The sequence below is a fragment of the Branchiostoma floridae genome, chromosome 19 (assembly GCF_000003815.2).
Source record: "Branchiostoma floridae strain S238N-H82 chromosome 19, Bfl_VNyyK, whole genome shotgun sequence".
Taxonomy (NCBI): Eukaryota; Metazoa; Chordata; class Leptocardii; order Amphioxiformes; family Branchiostomatidae; genus Branchiostoma; species Branchiostoma floridae.
The window spans coordinates 11,390,764-11,404,567 of record NC_049997.1 but is presented as its reverse complement, the minus strand read 5'-3'; the positions used below and the strand labels follow the sequence as shown (position 1 = coordinate 11,404,567).

The 13,804-nt window shown below is 42.2% G+C and overlaps 2 protein-coding genes across 2 annotated transcripts; one reads left to right on the top strand and one right to left on the bottom strand.

Annotated features, from left to right (window-relative positions):
• Nucleotides 1-3,922: 3,922 nt before the first annotated feature.
• Nucleotides 3,923-8,974, bottom strand: LOC118406673 (charged multivesicular body protein 2a-like). The gene is made up of 6 exons (XM_035806931.1): nt 8,948-8,974; nt 8,163-8,363; nt 7,323-7,502; nt 6,678-6,808; nt 6,141-6,202; nt 3,923-5,389 (listed from the first exon to the last, which is right to left on the bottom strand). Exons 2-6 carry the CDS (start codon nt 8,334-8,336, stop codon nt 5,253-5,255), a joined length of 684 nt encoding a protein of 227 aa, XP_035662824.1. The 5' UTR covers nt 8,337-8,363; nt 8,948-8,974; the 3' UTR covers nt 3,923-5,252.
• A 313-nt stretch (nt 8,975-9,287) lies between these two features.
• LOC118406640 (twinkle protein, mitochondrial-like) lies at nt 9,288-13,248 on the top strand. The gene is made up of 3 exons (XM_035806864.1): nt 9,288-10,515; nt 11,022-11,138; nt 11,603-13,248. Exons 1-3 carry the CDS (start codon nt 9,361-9,363, stop codon nt 12,707-12,709), a joined length of 2,379 nt encoding a protein of 792 aa, XP_035662757.1. The 5' UTR covers nt 9,288-9,360; the 3' UTR covers nt 12,710-13,248.
• The last annotated feature ends 556 nt before the right edge of the window (nt 13,249-13,804 follow it).

The window sequence follows — 13,804 nt, the reverse complement described above, 5'->3', positions numbered from 1 at the left end:
CGCTTCACCCGTACTGGCACGTACGTGGGGCGAATCCGCAGCCCGATGGCGCACAAACTTTGCCTACACGTTAAGTTCTACAGCGTGCTCCGAAATCCGTCGGATTCCCTTCGAGTTCGTACGGAGGCGGTACTTACCACTTACGGATCCCAAGATTGCCTACGTTTTGGCATGTAGACAGCACGTATTTGCACGGCGGCGGGTTGTGCCCTCAGCTAAACGAGACTAGTTAATACAGGCTGGGTACTTCAAAGCTCAGCGCTGATTGTATTTGTGTTTTCGGGGAGTGTAGATGATTACTCATGAGTTCCAACACCACAAAGCTAAAGATTCTATTTGTTTTCCCTGTTTGTCATGCTGCATACGCCAGTCAGAATGGTGAACCGCTCCAGTTGTGTGCCTAAAATACAAACGCACACGCAAAACTATATTGTCAACTCTTTCAGCGAAATAACATTTTCGACAACGTATGTGTGCTTATGAGCCCATCAAAAATTTCTATCGAAATATTGTACATTTTTACTTACAAAATAGAAGTGGATTTTCTGTCTATTCACAGCTAGGAAAAACATGGCTTCAGACAGAAACGATGACGTGGCGGTAGAATCAGCTGATCATGGCTCAGTCCCGAGTCTTTCTGACACTTCAGCTATCGTTGTAGATAACACAAGTGATACTCAACATCCCCAAAATTCATTTCCATCACAAGCATATGAAACACGTGAAGGAAATGGCAGGGACTCCAATCCAATCTATACTAATGCGAAGACGACCCCAGAAAACGCTCAGAACGCTGATCCAACATACGGCAATGTCGGTCAGGATACTTCAAACGCTAATCTAACGTACGGCCACGCCACCTCGCCAACTGCTAATCCGACTTACGTCCAGTCGCCACCTCGCCAACCGCTAATCCGACTTACGTCCACGGCACCTCAAACGTTAATCCGACGAAGGAACCAAGTCCTCCTCATCATGAAGAAACGACCCACCGTTATAAATCTACAATCATCAGTGCCGACATGCCATTCAGCTCAGCGGGGCGGGACTCGTCCAGGGACGGTACCGATACTCCAGCTTTGGCTGAAGATCCGGTGTATGAGCAACAACAAGACAACCTTGCAATTGACTCAAGTACGAACGCTCGAAAAGTTGGTTCAGCTGACAGGGGTTGTGATTCCTACATCTCGCCTTATGCTGTCAGATACGTGGAAGATGGTGACAACAGCGGCGCAGATGCTATTTCAAAAGATGAAGCACCTGAAGATGCTGATATTGACCCATATGCTGTTACATATATGGGACAAGATGAGCAGACTCTGGCAAAAGTGTCATTCAAGAAAACACAAGGCGCCACAAACTTGTCAGAAGGCAGCTCAACCCAGACAGTTGCTGACACTTCCGTTAGGGATGACAACAGAAGACAGGAGTCCAGCCATGCATGCCTCGGAGACTATACATCAAAATCCCGCATCTGAGCAAAACGCCGCCGCACCAAGTCCAAGGAGCGGACAAAACGCCCTGCTTTCTAATCCGATGTACGCGCAAAACGATCATCAATGGGGTAAGATGATTTTAATATTCCAATACATTTATCAGGGATCCGGCAATAGAAACAATACTGCACTGTATCATCATACCAATATTGAAATATAGGGTTTCATACTGAATAATATTCAAATTTTTGTGTCTCTTTTTTAGTGTGAAGCTCAAATCCCTGCAGCTGGAAATGGTCACCATTTGTATATGAAAAAAAAGGCTTAGCAAAATGCTGCAGTTTCCACGCCAGGAAGGGAGTGTCTACCCTACATCTATAAAAAAAACATTAAGAAGGTGCATCTCCTTCTAAAATCCCTTTCTCCATAGTATGTCTAATGTTTTGTATTATAATGACCAAGTAGAATATTTTTCCTGTTGCTTTAATAAATGAGCTCAGAAGCTGTTACGAAAGATTCTTTTCCAGGTTGTAAGTATGGACGACTGTGTGTCACCATGACGACCGTTACCATGGTGATGATATTGTTTATCGGCGGCGTCTTCATCGGCTTATACCATAAGAACAACATGCTGGATATTCAAAAGGTAAACCAAAGGTCTTTTTTCAATCTTTCCTAGCCTTTAGAGGTTCCTATTACTGAGATCAATGCTTCTTTGTATTTGGTAAATGAAATACTATTCTCCAAGCCGTGGTTTTGGGTGGGGGATACGGTAGTGACTAGTCAGCACTTTTGCCCCAACCAAAACCTTTGCTTGCAGAATGATGAAATCTTTGTTCTGATCTTCTGTGTCACGCAATTGCAATACAATTTGGCATGATTATATATATGAGTTAATAAGGACACTGATATTGGACATCAGTGCAGCATACTGTAAATGCATTTAAGTTCACGGGATTTAATTTCGTGGTAGCGGGAAAAAAGGACTTTTCGCGATGGTTTTAATTTTGCTGTAGCACCATGCACTGCGATCTCTTACTGCCATGGAAAAATGTTCACGGTGGTTTTAAGTTCGCGGTGAAGCTGCCACCACAAAAACCCCGAACATTTATCCACCACAAAAGTTTCTGCATTTACAGTATTATATAAAGTAGATTACTGTTTTTACGTTACTCCATGCAAGGCATTTATCAACATTTAACGGCAGTTACATGCAATAAATTGTAACAAAATCAACTTCCTTACAGCCTTCACCGCCTCAGGCGCAACCTTCCCTAGTCCCTGGACCCAGCTCTACAGCATCCGCACTGCCTTCAACCTCACAAGGTACCGTCACTTCATAGAATTTAGATAGTCATGCAATACTCTATACATGTATGTATGTACCTAAGTATCATTCTATGTATGTATGTGTATACAAAGATGAGATGCAATTATACACTCTTTCCACATGCAGTGAAGCTGGAGGATTTTGAATTAAAGATTGTCTTTAAGAGGAAGGCTAATTTGGATCAATAGACCTGGAAGACTTTCAGGATGCCCCATTTCTTGCTGTGTCTCCTCACAATAAGATCTTTGTGACTAGTGTCTCCGGGCAGATCCAAGTCTTCACAATGAATGGGACATTTTCCTACTTCTTCCTAACAGTGGTGTCCAGTAAAAACGTACGCAAACCAATGGACCCATGTGGTCTTGCATTTGATGAAAGGGGTTATCTGTGGGTGGTGGGGCGAGAAGGTCGCAAAGATCGGGATTCTCATTTCAATACGACTGTAGTACAGTACAGTCCGGAGGGCCTGCCACTGACCATGTTCCAGGTGCAAACCTTCGATTCTGAGTGGAACAAACGCCATGCTTTAGCCACGGGCAACAACACAATCATCGTGGCTGTGACGGACTACTTGTACTCTGAAATTGTCATGTTTCTAACAAATGGCTCGCTTTATCAAAGTTTTGAAGTAAAAGGCATTTCGGTCATCACTGATGTTGCATCAGACAGAGATAGGAACATTCTTACTACAGACACTGTAAAGGGCATTGTCCGGGTGCATAATCGCTCGGGACATCAGCTATTTCAGTTTGGAGGTTACGAACTCATGGGCAGCGATGAAGGTCTGTTGCAATCTCCTTACGGTATCTGTGTGGACACGTCTGGTCACATAATCGTGGCAAACTATGGAATAAGACGAGTGGACATGTTCACACGCCAGGGAGAATTTGTCCGCACTGTTGTCGACAAGATAATGGCTTGGAGCATAGCCATGGGACCAGACGGACTGTTGGTGGTAACAGACAGATACCAACGGAGTGTAAATATCTTTCCACACCAGATGGTACTTTCGTGATATTCCAAGGTTGTGGAAAAGGTAGATTTTACATTTTGTCAACAAAGAGTAGTTTTTGTTCACCCTAATCTTTAATGTAATAATATACCAAACATTGACACACATTATTGAAGCAAGCAATCCATAGAAGATTTCTAGGAATCTTGTGATGAACATGTATATTTTTTTTATTAAGTCTTGATGCTTGACATAATCCTTAAAAAAACAATGTACAGTATTCAGCCAACAATATCTGATACAGCAAGTAGGGAGTTTTATGATCAAGTGGCTAGAAAATTATTACTAAAGACTATAAATAGCTGGAGTTGTTTTGTGGTAATGAGTTATGGTTTAATTGTAACTTATTAATGATAAGAATAATACTTTTCTGGTTGCTGAATATCCAAATGTGGTTAATTTTGATGTTCAATGGTGCATTCAACCATACCTCCCTGACCTATTGATAAATGTGAATTTTCTGGGGGAAAGTTTTCCTACCGGTATGTACATATTTTGTGCATTACACTGAATGCATTATGATATCTAAAAATATGTGCTATCTAGGCTATTCATGTCAAAAATTTGTTATTAAATGGCGTATTATTCTACAAGGCAACAGTAATGAAAATGCTACACAAAACTATTACTGATAAAAGAAGACAAGAGTAATATGTAGAGATACACCACAAAACATACCATCAAGGAATTATACTTTCAAAGGTGACTTGAATATCAATTGTTTTATACACAGACATTTAAAGCTGAATGTTATGCAAAACCTGTACAAGGTGTACATGTACATCAGCTGTAAGTACTCATATCAAAGTTTCAGTTTAATGAGTTTACATAACTCTCAAACGTAGATTCCTTGCTTTCTGTTTATGCTATATTTTGCAGCAATATATTCAGTTGTATCAATGCATGATATGAACACTTCTCTCATTGGGTGAATTCTTTGCATCAGCAGTTACTTTTTGCTATCTAGTCCAAAGAGATCCACGGTTACATTATCATGTTCTGATAGACAAACACACAAAGGGTTATCAGGTTGTAATCGTGACCTTGAAAGCTTTGACCTTGAACTCTTAAAAAATTGACCTTAATTTCTCTGGTACATACATGTACGGAGTAAAAGAAAACATCACAATTGGAAGCTATTTTCTGCCTACAAAATGCTACATGTACGTATGACATAGTGGTACCAAGTGTTTTGTTTTTTTGTCATTGCCAAAAGTTTAGAACAATCTTATTTTCATTTTCAGCAGTTTAAAAACCTTACAGATACTCCCAATTCTTAAAATACTGTAGCCTTTACAATGATCGAAAGAAAAAAAAAAAACCTTGATATACAATACAAAAATCTCTATTCAGTTTCATTTACCTACATGTAATTCAGATTTTTTTTTCTTTACACATGACCTCCATATGACACAACACATTATGTCATGACCTTTGACCATGTAACTAACCCCTGACCCCACCTGACCCCTCATCAGTCCCTCCTGAGGTTGTTGAGTCTGGCCTCCAGGTCAGCGTCGGCGTCGCTAAGCCCCCCTCCCGCTGCGGCTGCAGCAGCAGCCGGCTCCTGTTTCTTCTGTACTGCGATGGTCCCTCCTGTCTCTGGTAGGTCTGGGACAAACAGGGGGCAGGGATTCTTATAACTCATGTCTGTTATATAACTTACACATAACTATAAGATTTAGCTGGCAGTTTGAGAGAAACATACAGATATGGTGACCGGTGCAATGGCCAAGTGGGTAGAGTGTTTGCCTTGCATTCGATCCCCGGCCGAGTCATACCAAAGACTTTAAAAATGGTACATACTGCTTTCTCTGCTTAGCACTCAGCACTAAAGAGAAAGAGTATGGAAGTTAAACACACATCACTACCAGCGGACCAGCCCCCTGCTGTCGTGGCTTGCACATGTGTGGCCCACAAGCTACAGAAATGGAGATGGGCGCCACCCCTACGCATCTGTTACTGATGCACGGGCAACTTTAACTTTAATACAGATATGGCAAACCAAGAACACCATCCGGGAATAATACAGCCTTACAAAGGTGACTGGAATATCAATTTCTTTTGTATCATTTCCAGACATATTCATTCATAATAAGAGTAGCAAACTACATGTAAATGAATGATTTTAAAACACAAATAGATTGATCATTATAACAATGAAATAAAAAATTGAAATCCAGCCAACGAATCATCACAGGTAGGTATGATGATCATTGAACCCATATAGCATAGTCAGTCATCGATATACTTGACTGACTATGCTCTAAGCCAATGAAACATGTGTTGAACATACAGTCTGGGGAAGAAAGTGGAAAAAAGTAATAAAGCAATTTCATACTGGAGACAGATGTACACTTACTTGCAAGGTCATCTGTAAGTTGTAGTCCCAGCTCATCCAGTACTTGTGTCACAATGGCATCACTGGAAAGAAAAAACAACAACAAATGTTTATTGTTGAATGTATAGCTGTCCAATTTAACAGTGACAGCTACTCTTCAAGGAGTAACAATGTTACACAGAAATATGGATGCATAACATACACAGCATACAACATCCCACAATCACAAATACTAACAATTGAGTGTAACAATCATGATGCAAAATATAAAAAAAACACAGGATATATGGAAGATTACTTTGTCTTTGTCTTTGTCAGTCCAGTCTTTTTGATATGTACTTTTTGATTGGCTGAATTTGTCACCCACAAGTTTCAATTGGCCCATGCATGCTATCTTACTCCTGTTTGGTCACTTCCTAATAATTTGATTGGCTTACAATTTATCATACAGCTCTTTGGCAGTCAATTGTTATGAAATTGTACTTTCCTTAATGTCATAATTTGTTTAACTGTGATTGGTCAGCTGAAAAGCTGGGTGTTTCCTGATTGGCTACTTACCTCTCATCTTCATCATCTTCATCCCCCATTGCATCATCAATAGCATCGTTCATCATCTCTTCCTTCATGTCCATGATCTCGGACTGTCTCTCAAAGTCCATCATAATCTTTTGAATCTGGGGCAACTTCAGCTGTGGAAACAATAGATATACCGAAGAGTTGAAATACATGTTGTATTGGTGCTATGATAGTAAGCTACTTTTCAAGATCTGTTATGTTTTGGACTGCATTCTTTGCATTACAACAGTGACACCTGGCTGCAGTGCAATGTAAAAGCAGTCAGTATTGTCTGGAGTGGCAGACAGTCCACCGATATGTCAGCAGGAAAATTCCTCCTGGTTGTGACTATTATGAAAACCAGACACTATACAGGGTACAGCATCTTTAAACTTAAAGGTAAGTTTTCTTTAGAACACAGACAAGAAAGATCCTTTCTTTTTTCAATATCATTACCAACAACCTCCTGCCTTACATATTCCTTCAGAAAAGCTGTTTGTTTCACAACTTATGTCATATCATTTCAAATAGTGAATAGCAAAAACTTAACCTAAATCAGGGCTTAATACGTGTATAACCAATGGAAGAGTCCACTCTTACAAAGCCAGGGGTGCTAGTAATCTTGGTGTAATTGAGAGGGACACAAACCTGTTTATTCATGGTGGCCATGGCTTTTGTCACCCCCTTCATGGCCGTTGCCATTTCGTTGTTGGACTTGAGCGTCTGGATCTTGAGCGACACTGCCTGGATGTTCGCTCTCATTAACATGAACTTCTTAACATAGCGGCGCGTTCGGACAAGATCCTTCGCCATGATCTTTACAGCATCCTGTGTAAAGATAAAGAACAATGCTATAAAAAAGATGTACAACACACAATAAAGTTGTAATGAAAAGTCACTGTTCAATGGTCAATTCCATGTGACCAAATTGGTGACAAAAAAAGTTCAGGTAGCCAAAAAGTTACTCTTGTATTTAGAGGTTTGCATTTTTCTTCATGAGCCCTAGAAATGAAGAAAAAATAGGCTTGAGATTTATACCAAAAGAATCAAGGTATACAACAAGCAAAAACTTTAAACATTCCTATTATCATAGATGTGGTCACCTAAATGTTCACATGCTATCACCATCATTGTCTCTTACATATCTCCTAGTTGTCATTCACTCACTCACTTGCTCCCTTGATACTCATTCCTTCAGATCATATGCTCCCAGTTTCTTTTTCTATCTTTCTTTCTTTCTTTAGTGCCCACGATAATTATGTTGATTATTATGGCACAGTCTTTATATAATGTCCTATCCGAGGTACATCCCTATACTACAAAATTCTGGGGAGGACCCTGCTTTCCCAAGGGTACAAGATCAGTGACATGGCAGGTTTCGAACTCGGGATCTCTTGGGCCTGAGCTCAACGTGCTGCCAATTACACCACAAGTGATCACACTTTCTTACACTACTGTTATTACCAGTTAGTCCATATCTATAGTTACCATCTGTCCTTGTTTTGCCATCTTTTTGATATCAGCGATGATCTTTTTCTCCTGCTGTTCTAACTTCCCCCGTTCCCTGTCCAGGTCTCGGATGGCCCTGTTCAGCGCTCGCTGGTTCTGTTTCAGCATTTCTGCTGGCGTTTTCTTCTTCCCAAACAGCCATTCCAGAGGCATGGTGACGTCAACTGGTGATCTTTGGGACTGAAACAGACAAACTTGGAGTTTCGAAGTGGTGTACGTATATGGAGCAAGTAGAAACAGCATTCTGGCTATCCCTGGATTTCAACCAGTTTACCGCCGAAGTGTGCCCAATGCCTATTTAACACTACGCAAAAAAGGGTATTAAAGACCTGTTTAGCATGGTCAGTTTGGCGGAGCTTGAATCCTACTGTTGCAGTGGAATTTTAAAGTTGGATTCTGGAAGTCTTCAGGTATCTTCAGGTAGACAAACATAAAATAATTCAATCAATGACATAAAATCGTAAGGATGATTCTTTTTCAAAAATCTAAATAGTTGCCACCAGTTTTAAAACATAAAGATATTTCATGGAAAATACAGGACTATTAAAAGATCGGAATATTCTTGCTTTGACCATGGAGCTAAATTAATACGTGTATTCAAGTTGAACCTCCTTGTTTTGAAAAGACAACTGCCCTCCCCCAATATCGTACCACCAAATCAAGACATCTTACTTCGCTGTTTTCCAGATATAACACTCTACAATGAACGTTAGAAATGATCTAAAACATTCTCTATCAATGAGGAGTACCGTCAGGCTCCTTACCTGGTAAGAAAAGTGATGTTTGACGTCTTTACTGGTGACTTTTGGTGACAGGCGCTTCTGACTCACACTCACCTGCGAAATAGCAATACGGAAGTATGTATTTTGGTCCTGACGTCACGTTCAACGCAGCCATATGCTATGAATTATCAAGAAATCTTGTTAAAACAATGAATTTAATAATCAATGTCAAAGTTATTCGGAAAAAAACTACTTAAAGTTATGTAAGGTTATTGTAATTCTTAAACTAAAAGCACCTTTTTTATTACCCTCAAACTACTTTTATGCTAAAGCTTGGATGCAGTGGATAATGTCATGATCACAGGAACTTTCTCATGCGCCACCTATCGGAACAAAGCCAAACGGCAGGGACAAAATGGCGGCGCCCTGTTACAAAAAGCGCGCGTGTTTTTCAGATGACAGCTAGGACCCAGATATCTAATCTGTGTCAGGATAAAGGTATGGCATTCTGCAAAGTGAAGATGTTGAGATCAGTACTTCTTCACCGGTACTCAGTTTTCCCCTGTCAAGTCTTAGAACTGTGTATTCGGAGGTCACTTCACAGACTGAGTGCTACCATGTGTACTTCATTGAAAGGCCAACAATGTATTAGTATTACCTCCACAAGTCACCACGTGGGTTATTGCGGACTAAGGCACTATCGAGTGAGCCAACGGTACCAGCCCGTATCCCCAGCCTTCATTCGGACATTTCAATGCTTAAAACCTTCAACAAGACTAGCAAATACAGAAGAAAGGCATTGCTACCTCTTCCAACCAAGGCATGACCTGTCAACCTTCGCTAGAGATCAGAGAAACTGTTTGCAGAGTACACCTCCTCGGACTAGTTGTCTCCAATCCGTCAGGTTTTATGGAAAGGCCCTCGCTACTGAGGAGTATCCTATCGTGACTGCAACGGGCATCCGCCATGTCCTACGGAAACACAACATTCCCTTCACCACTGGGTACACGTGCTTTGTTGCTGAAAGCCCGTTCGTTACTAAACGAAAGAAGACCGTCACCGCTGCAAAGAAAGACTTCTCCCTGTACATCAACATGACTACTGGTTACTTCACATGTTTGGAGTCGGGGGTCACCGGGGGATGGAATTCGCTACAGGACTACCTCGAAGTCGTTCCGAAAACTCGCGCAAAGGGTGCGAAAGCCAAAACAGCCGCTAATCCAGATAATGGACGGGAAACTTTTTCCTCTATTGCCTCATTAAGCAACGTAAAAACGCAGGGGCAGTCAGAAGTTGCTGATGACGCTTGGAAGCGTGCCACTCCTATTAAGGAGACCGATACGACGGTACTGAGTACGATATTATCAAACCTTGGCGCAAAACACCTATCCCATGACTCCCTGGACAAGTTGAACGTCCGTGTTGACGTCGAGAGCGGCAGCCTGGTTTTTCCCTGGTTCCATCACCATGACAACAGGATATGTGGTGTTAAGACCATCCAGGGCCGCAGGACTGGTAAGAACCAGATTGAGTACCAGGAGTGGAGCGTGCCGAAGTGCGGGTACTACAATCTGTTTGGGTGCCAGCTGGGGTCAGCAGACACAGACGAGGTTCGTATCTGTGTTGTTTAGCTGGTATAACAACCTGTACTGTAGATCTAGTGTAGTAAGGAGGTTCATATTCTGCACGGACAAACTCAAAGGTGAAGGTGAGACATAAACAGAGCACGTACGCCATTGTTATGCAAATCGACCAACGGAGTTTGGACATTTAACCTTGTGCATGCATACTTAGAATTGTAGAACCTCCTTATATTGTTCATCAGCTTTGCAGGCACATATCCAACAACTTGTCACAACTCTAAGGCCTAGGCTTGCGTATCTAACTCCAGGTTACCTAATTGTTGAATCAAGCTATTTTAGCATGAGAATAGCGGCAATAGCCAATAGTCCTACTGTACTTGTCAACCCTACAGTAGCAAAGAACCAAGTCCTTGATATTTCTTATTGTGCCAGTTTGTTCTTTTCTGAGTTAGTGCAAGTCAGCTTCCTTAAAGTTAAACTGTTAAAATTGGTACCAACTGCAAAATTTACATGCTTGTTTGTCATTTTATCAGGTCATCCTGACGGCCAGCGAGTTAGACGTGATCGCACTCAGACAGGGACTACGGAACAGCAAGCGGAACACGATGCTGCTGGCACTGCCAAAGGGAACAGCATCTCTGCCACAGGAGGTGATCTTACTGATCTTACCATTAGTCTGTTTTCTATGAACATGTAATCTATAAAGATTATAGATTAAATATCCAAATAGTATTGGATATTTATTTATCTATTCACAATACTAACATAATGGCATTGGACTCTGCGAAATAGACCAAATAGAGAAGAATATCAAAAAGTGCAAAAAATGGCTAAATTCTATCTAATTTTACTATTACTATAACTTGATACAAGAAAAAAAGGGTAACCTAGCATTTGGAGAATACACAGAGCCTTTGGAAACGTTTAATATGCAGGTACACACATTAGTACTTACAGCATGTGCATGTAAATGGGGGTCTCATGCATGTGCCTTGTGCACCTCAAAGGGGTAGGGCTAGCAACCTCCTTGTCTGAAATAGCAAAGACACTTGCTGTCCAATGTACCAAGAGGTACTACAAGGAACGAACGAACCAATTATACATATCTTTTCAGATTCTGCCATTTCTGGAGAAGTATCGCAAAGTGATCTTGTGGTTTGGTAACGACATGCGATCCTGGGAGGCATCCAAACAGTTCAGCCGGAAACTCAACACCAAACGCTGCTTCTTCATCCGACCCAAGGAGGAGCATCCCCGTCCACTAGACTTCCTCCTCTTGGGGTCAAGCATGGGTCAAGTCGTGTCCGAAGCTCAACCGGTCAACCACAAATCCATCGTGTCCTTCAGTGAGTTAAGAGAAGATGTCCACAGGGAGCTGAGTCAAGCCGAGCAAGTCGCGGGCGTCAAGTGGAAACGATTTCCTCAGCTTAACAAGCTACTGAAGGGGTTTCGCCGCGGGGAGTTGACCGTGTTCACGGGGCCGACGGGAAGCGGGAAGACGACGTTTATCAGCGAGTATTCGCTGGACTCGTGCATGCAGGGCGTGAACACGCTGTGGGGGAGTTTCGAGATCCAGAACGTGAGGTTGTTAAAGATGATGCTGTCACAGTTCTCCCAGCTGAAGTTGGAAGCAAACTTGGACAACTTTGACGAGTGGGCCGACAGGTTTGAGGCCTTACCGTTGTACTTCATGACGTTCTACGGACAGCAGACGCTGAAAAACGTGACGGAGACCATGCAGCACGCCGCGTACGTGTACGACATCGAGCACGTCATCGTGGATAACCTGCAGTTCATGATGGGAACGGATGCCACCATCGGTGTAGATCGATTCCGCCAACAGGATGCCATCATTGCAACATTCCGAAAATTCGCCTCGGCCAACAACTGCCATGTGACGCTCGTCATCCATCCACGAAAGGAAGAGGACACCAACGTCTTACAGATGGCGTCTGTTTTCGGGAGTGCCAAGGCAACGCAAGAAGCAGACAATGTGATGATCCTACAGGACAAACGACTCTCAACTCAGCAAGGTAAGAAGTTTCTGCAGATCGTGAAGAACAGGTTTGATGGAGAGCTGGGCGTGATGCCTTTGTCCTTCAACAAGGACACCCTGTGTATGTCCACACCGAGGACTCCCAGAAGGAAGAAAGTAGAATTGGAGAAACAACCGGTGGAAAGTAGCCTCAATGAAGACAGCACAGTTCTACCTCTTGTCTAGGACTAAGACATTGCTGAAAGCCTTTTAACTGAGCAGTATTCTGAGACCGTATAAATGAATACGTTTGCAACCTATTTTTCTGTCGAGATTTTTTACCTGATATTTTGTACAAAAGGATAGACACTTCTTCGGGGTTGAAAATGCAATGTTGAGGGGTTTGTAGACGATGAATCATGTCATGCCATCCAGTGATAATTCTAACCTCCTACTAATAAACCATGGCCATATCCAATTCCATTTTAGTGCCAAAAGATTGCCTAAGCAAAAGGGTTAGTGTCACCTATAAATAAACACAATGCTTTCTAATTTAAAAGGAGGCTTAATACAAAAAGTGAGAAGGGAAACCTACATTGTGTAGAGGGTAAAGACCAGTGTTGGCAAGTGTAATTGTGATGGGTTGTGGTTGTCATATTCCTGTATTGAAAAGGGCTAGATGGACGTGGTGCCTCGGATGTGATGTAAGCACAGTGATGGAGATTTAGAGTCTGGCATTTTTCTGGAAATGATTCCAGATACAACTTGAAAATGTTGAAGAGAAGAAGTGTCAGCGTGCAAAATACCCACTTGCACACTGCAACCACTTTTTGCTTGGTGCAACTTACTTCTGAACTCAGGTTGCACTAGCCTGGGTACCATCCGGAAAGTAGTTCGCTCCGGCGTTCATTATATACTATATACCGTCGCTTCTAGCTCTGACATTCACTATACACTATATACAGTCGCTTCACTGTGTTTCCGTCTGGGAACGCGGACCATCTTAACGTCTGGAATCGTCCAAATTTTGGACGCAGGCGCTGATTGGTCCTTACATATGGGCGAATTATGGAATGGGTTCTCAAGCGCTCGTTCGAACCGGCGTTCCAACACCGGAAAATCATCAGCATGGCCGACGAAGAAGCGGACGGTCGGGCCCGCTCGATTGACGAAGCAATTTCGTCCGTTCTTACCAAGGTCGGCGGGATTTCGGAGCTTAAACACGAACAGAGAGATGCGTTGAAAGCTTTCGTTGTCGGGGAGGACGTTTTGGCCTTGTTACCAACCGGCTTCGGAAAGAGTCTCATTTATCAACTCGTGCCGGGTGTGTGGAAGAAGCTG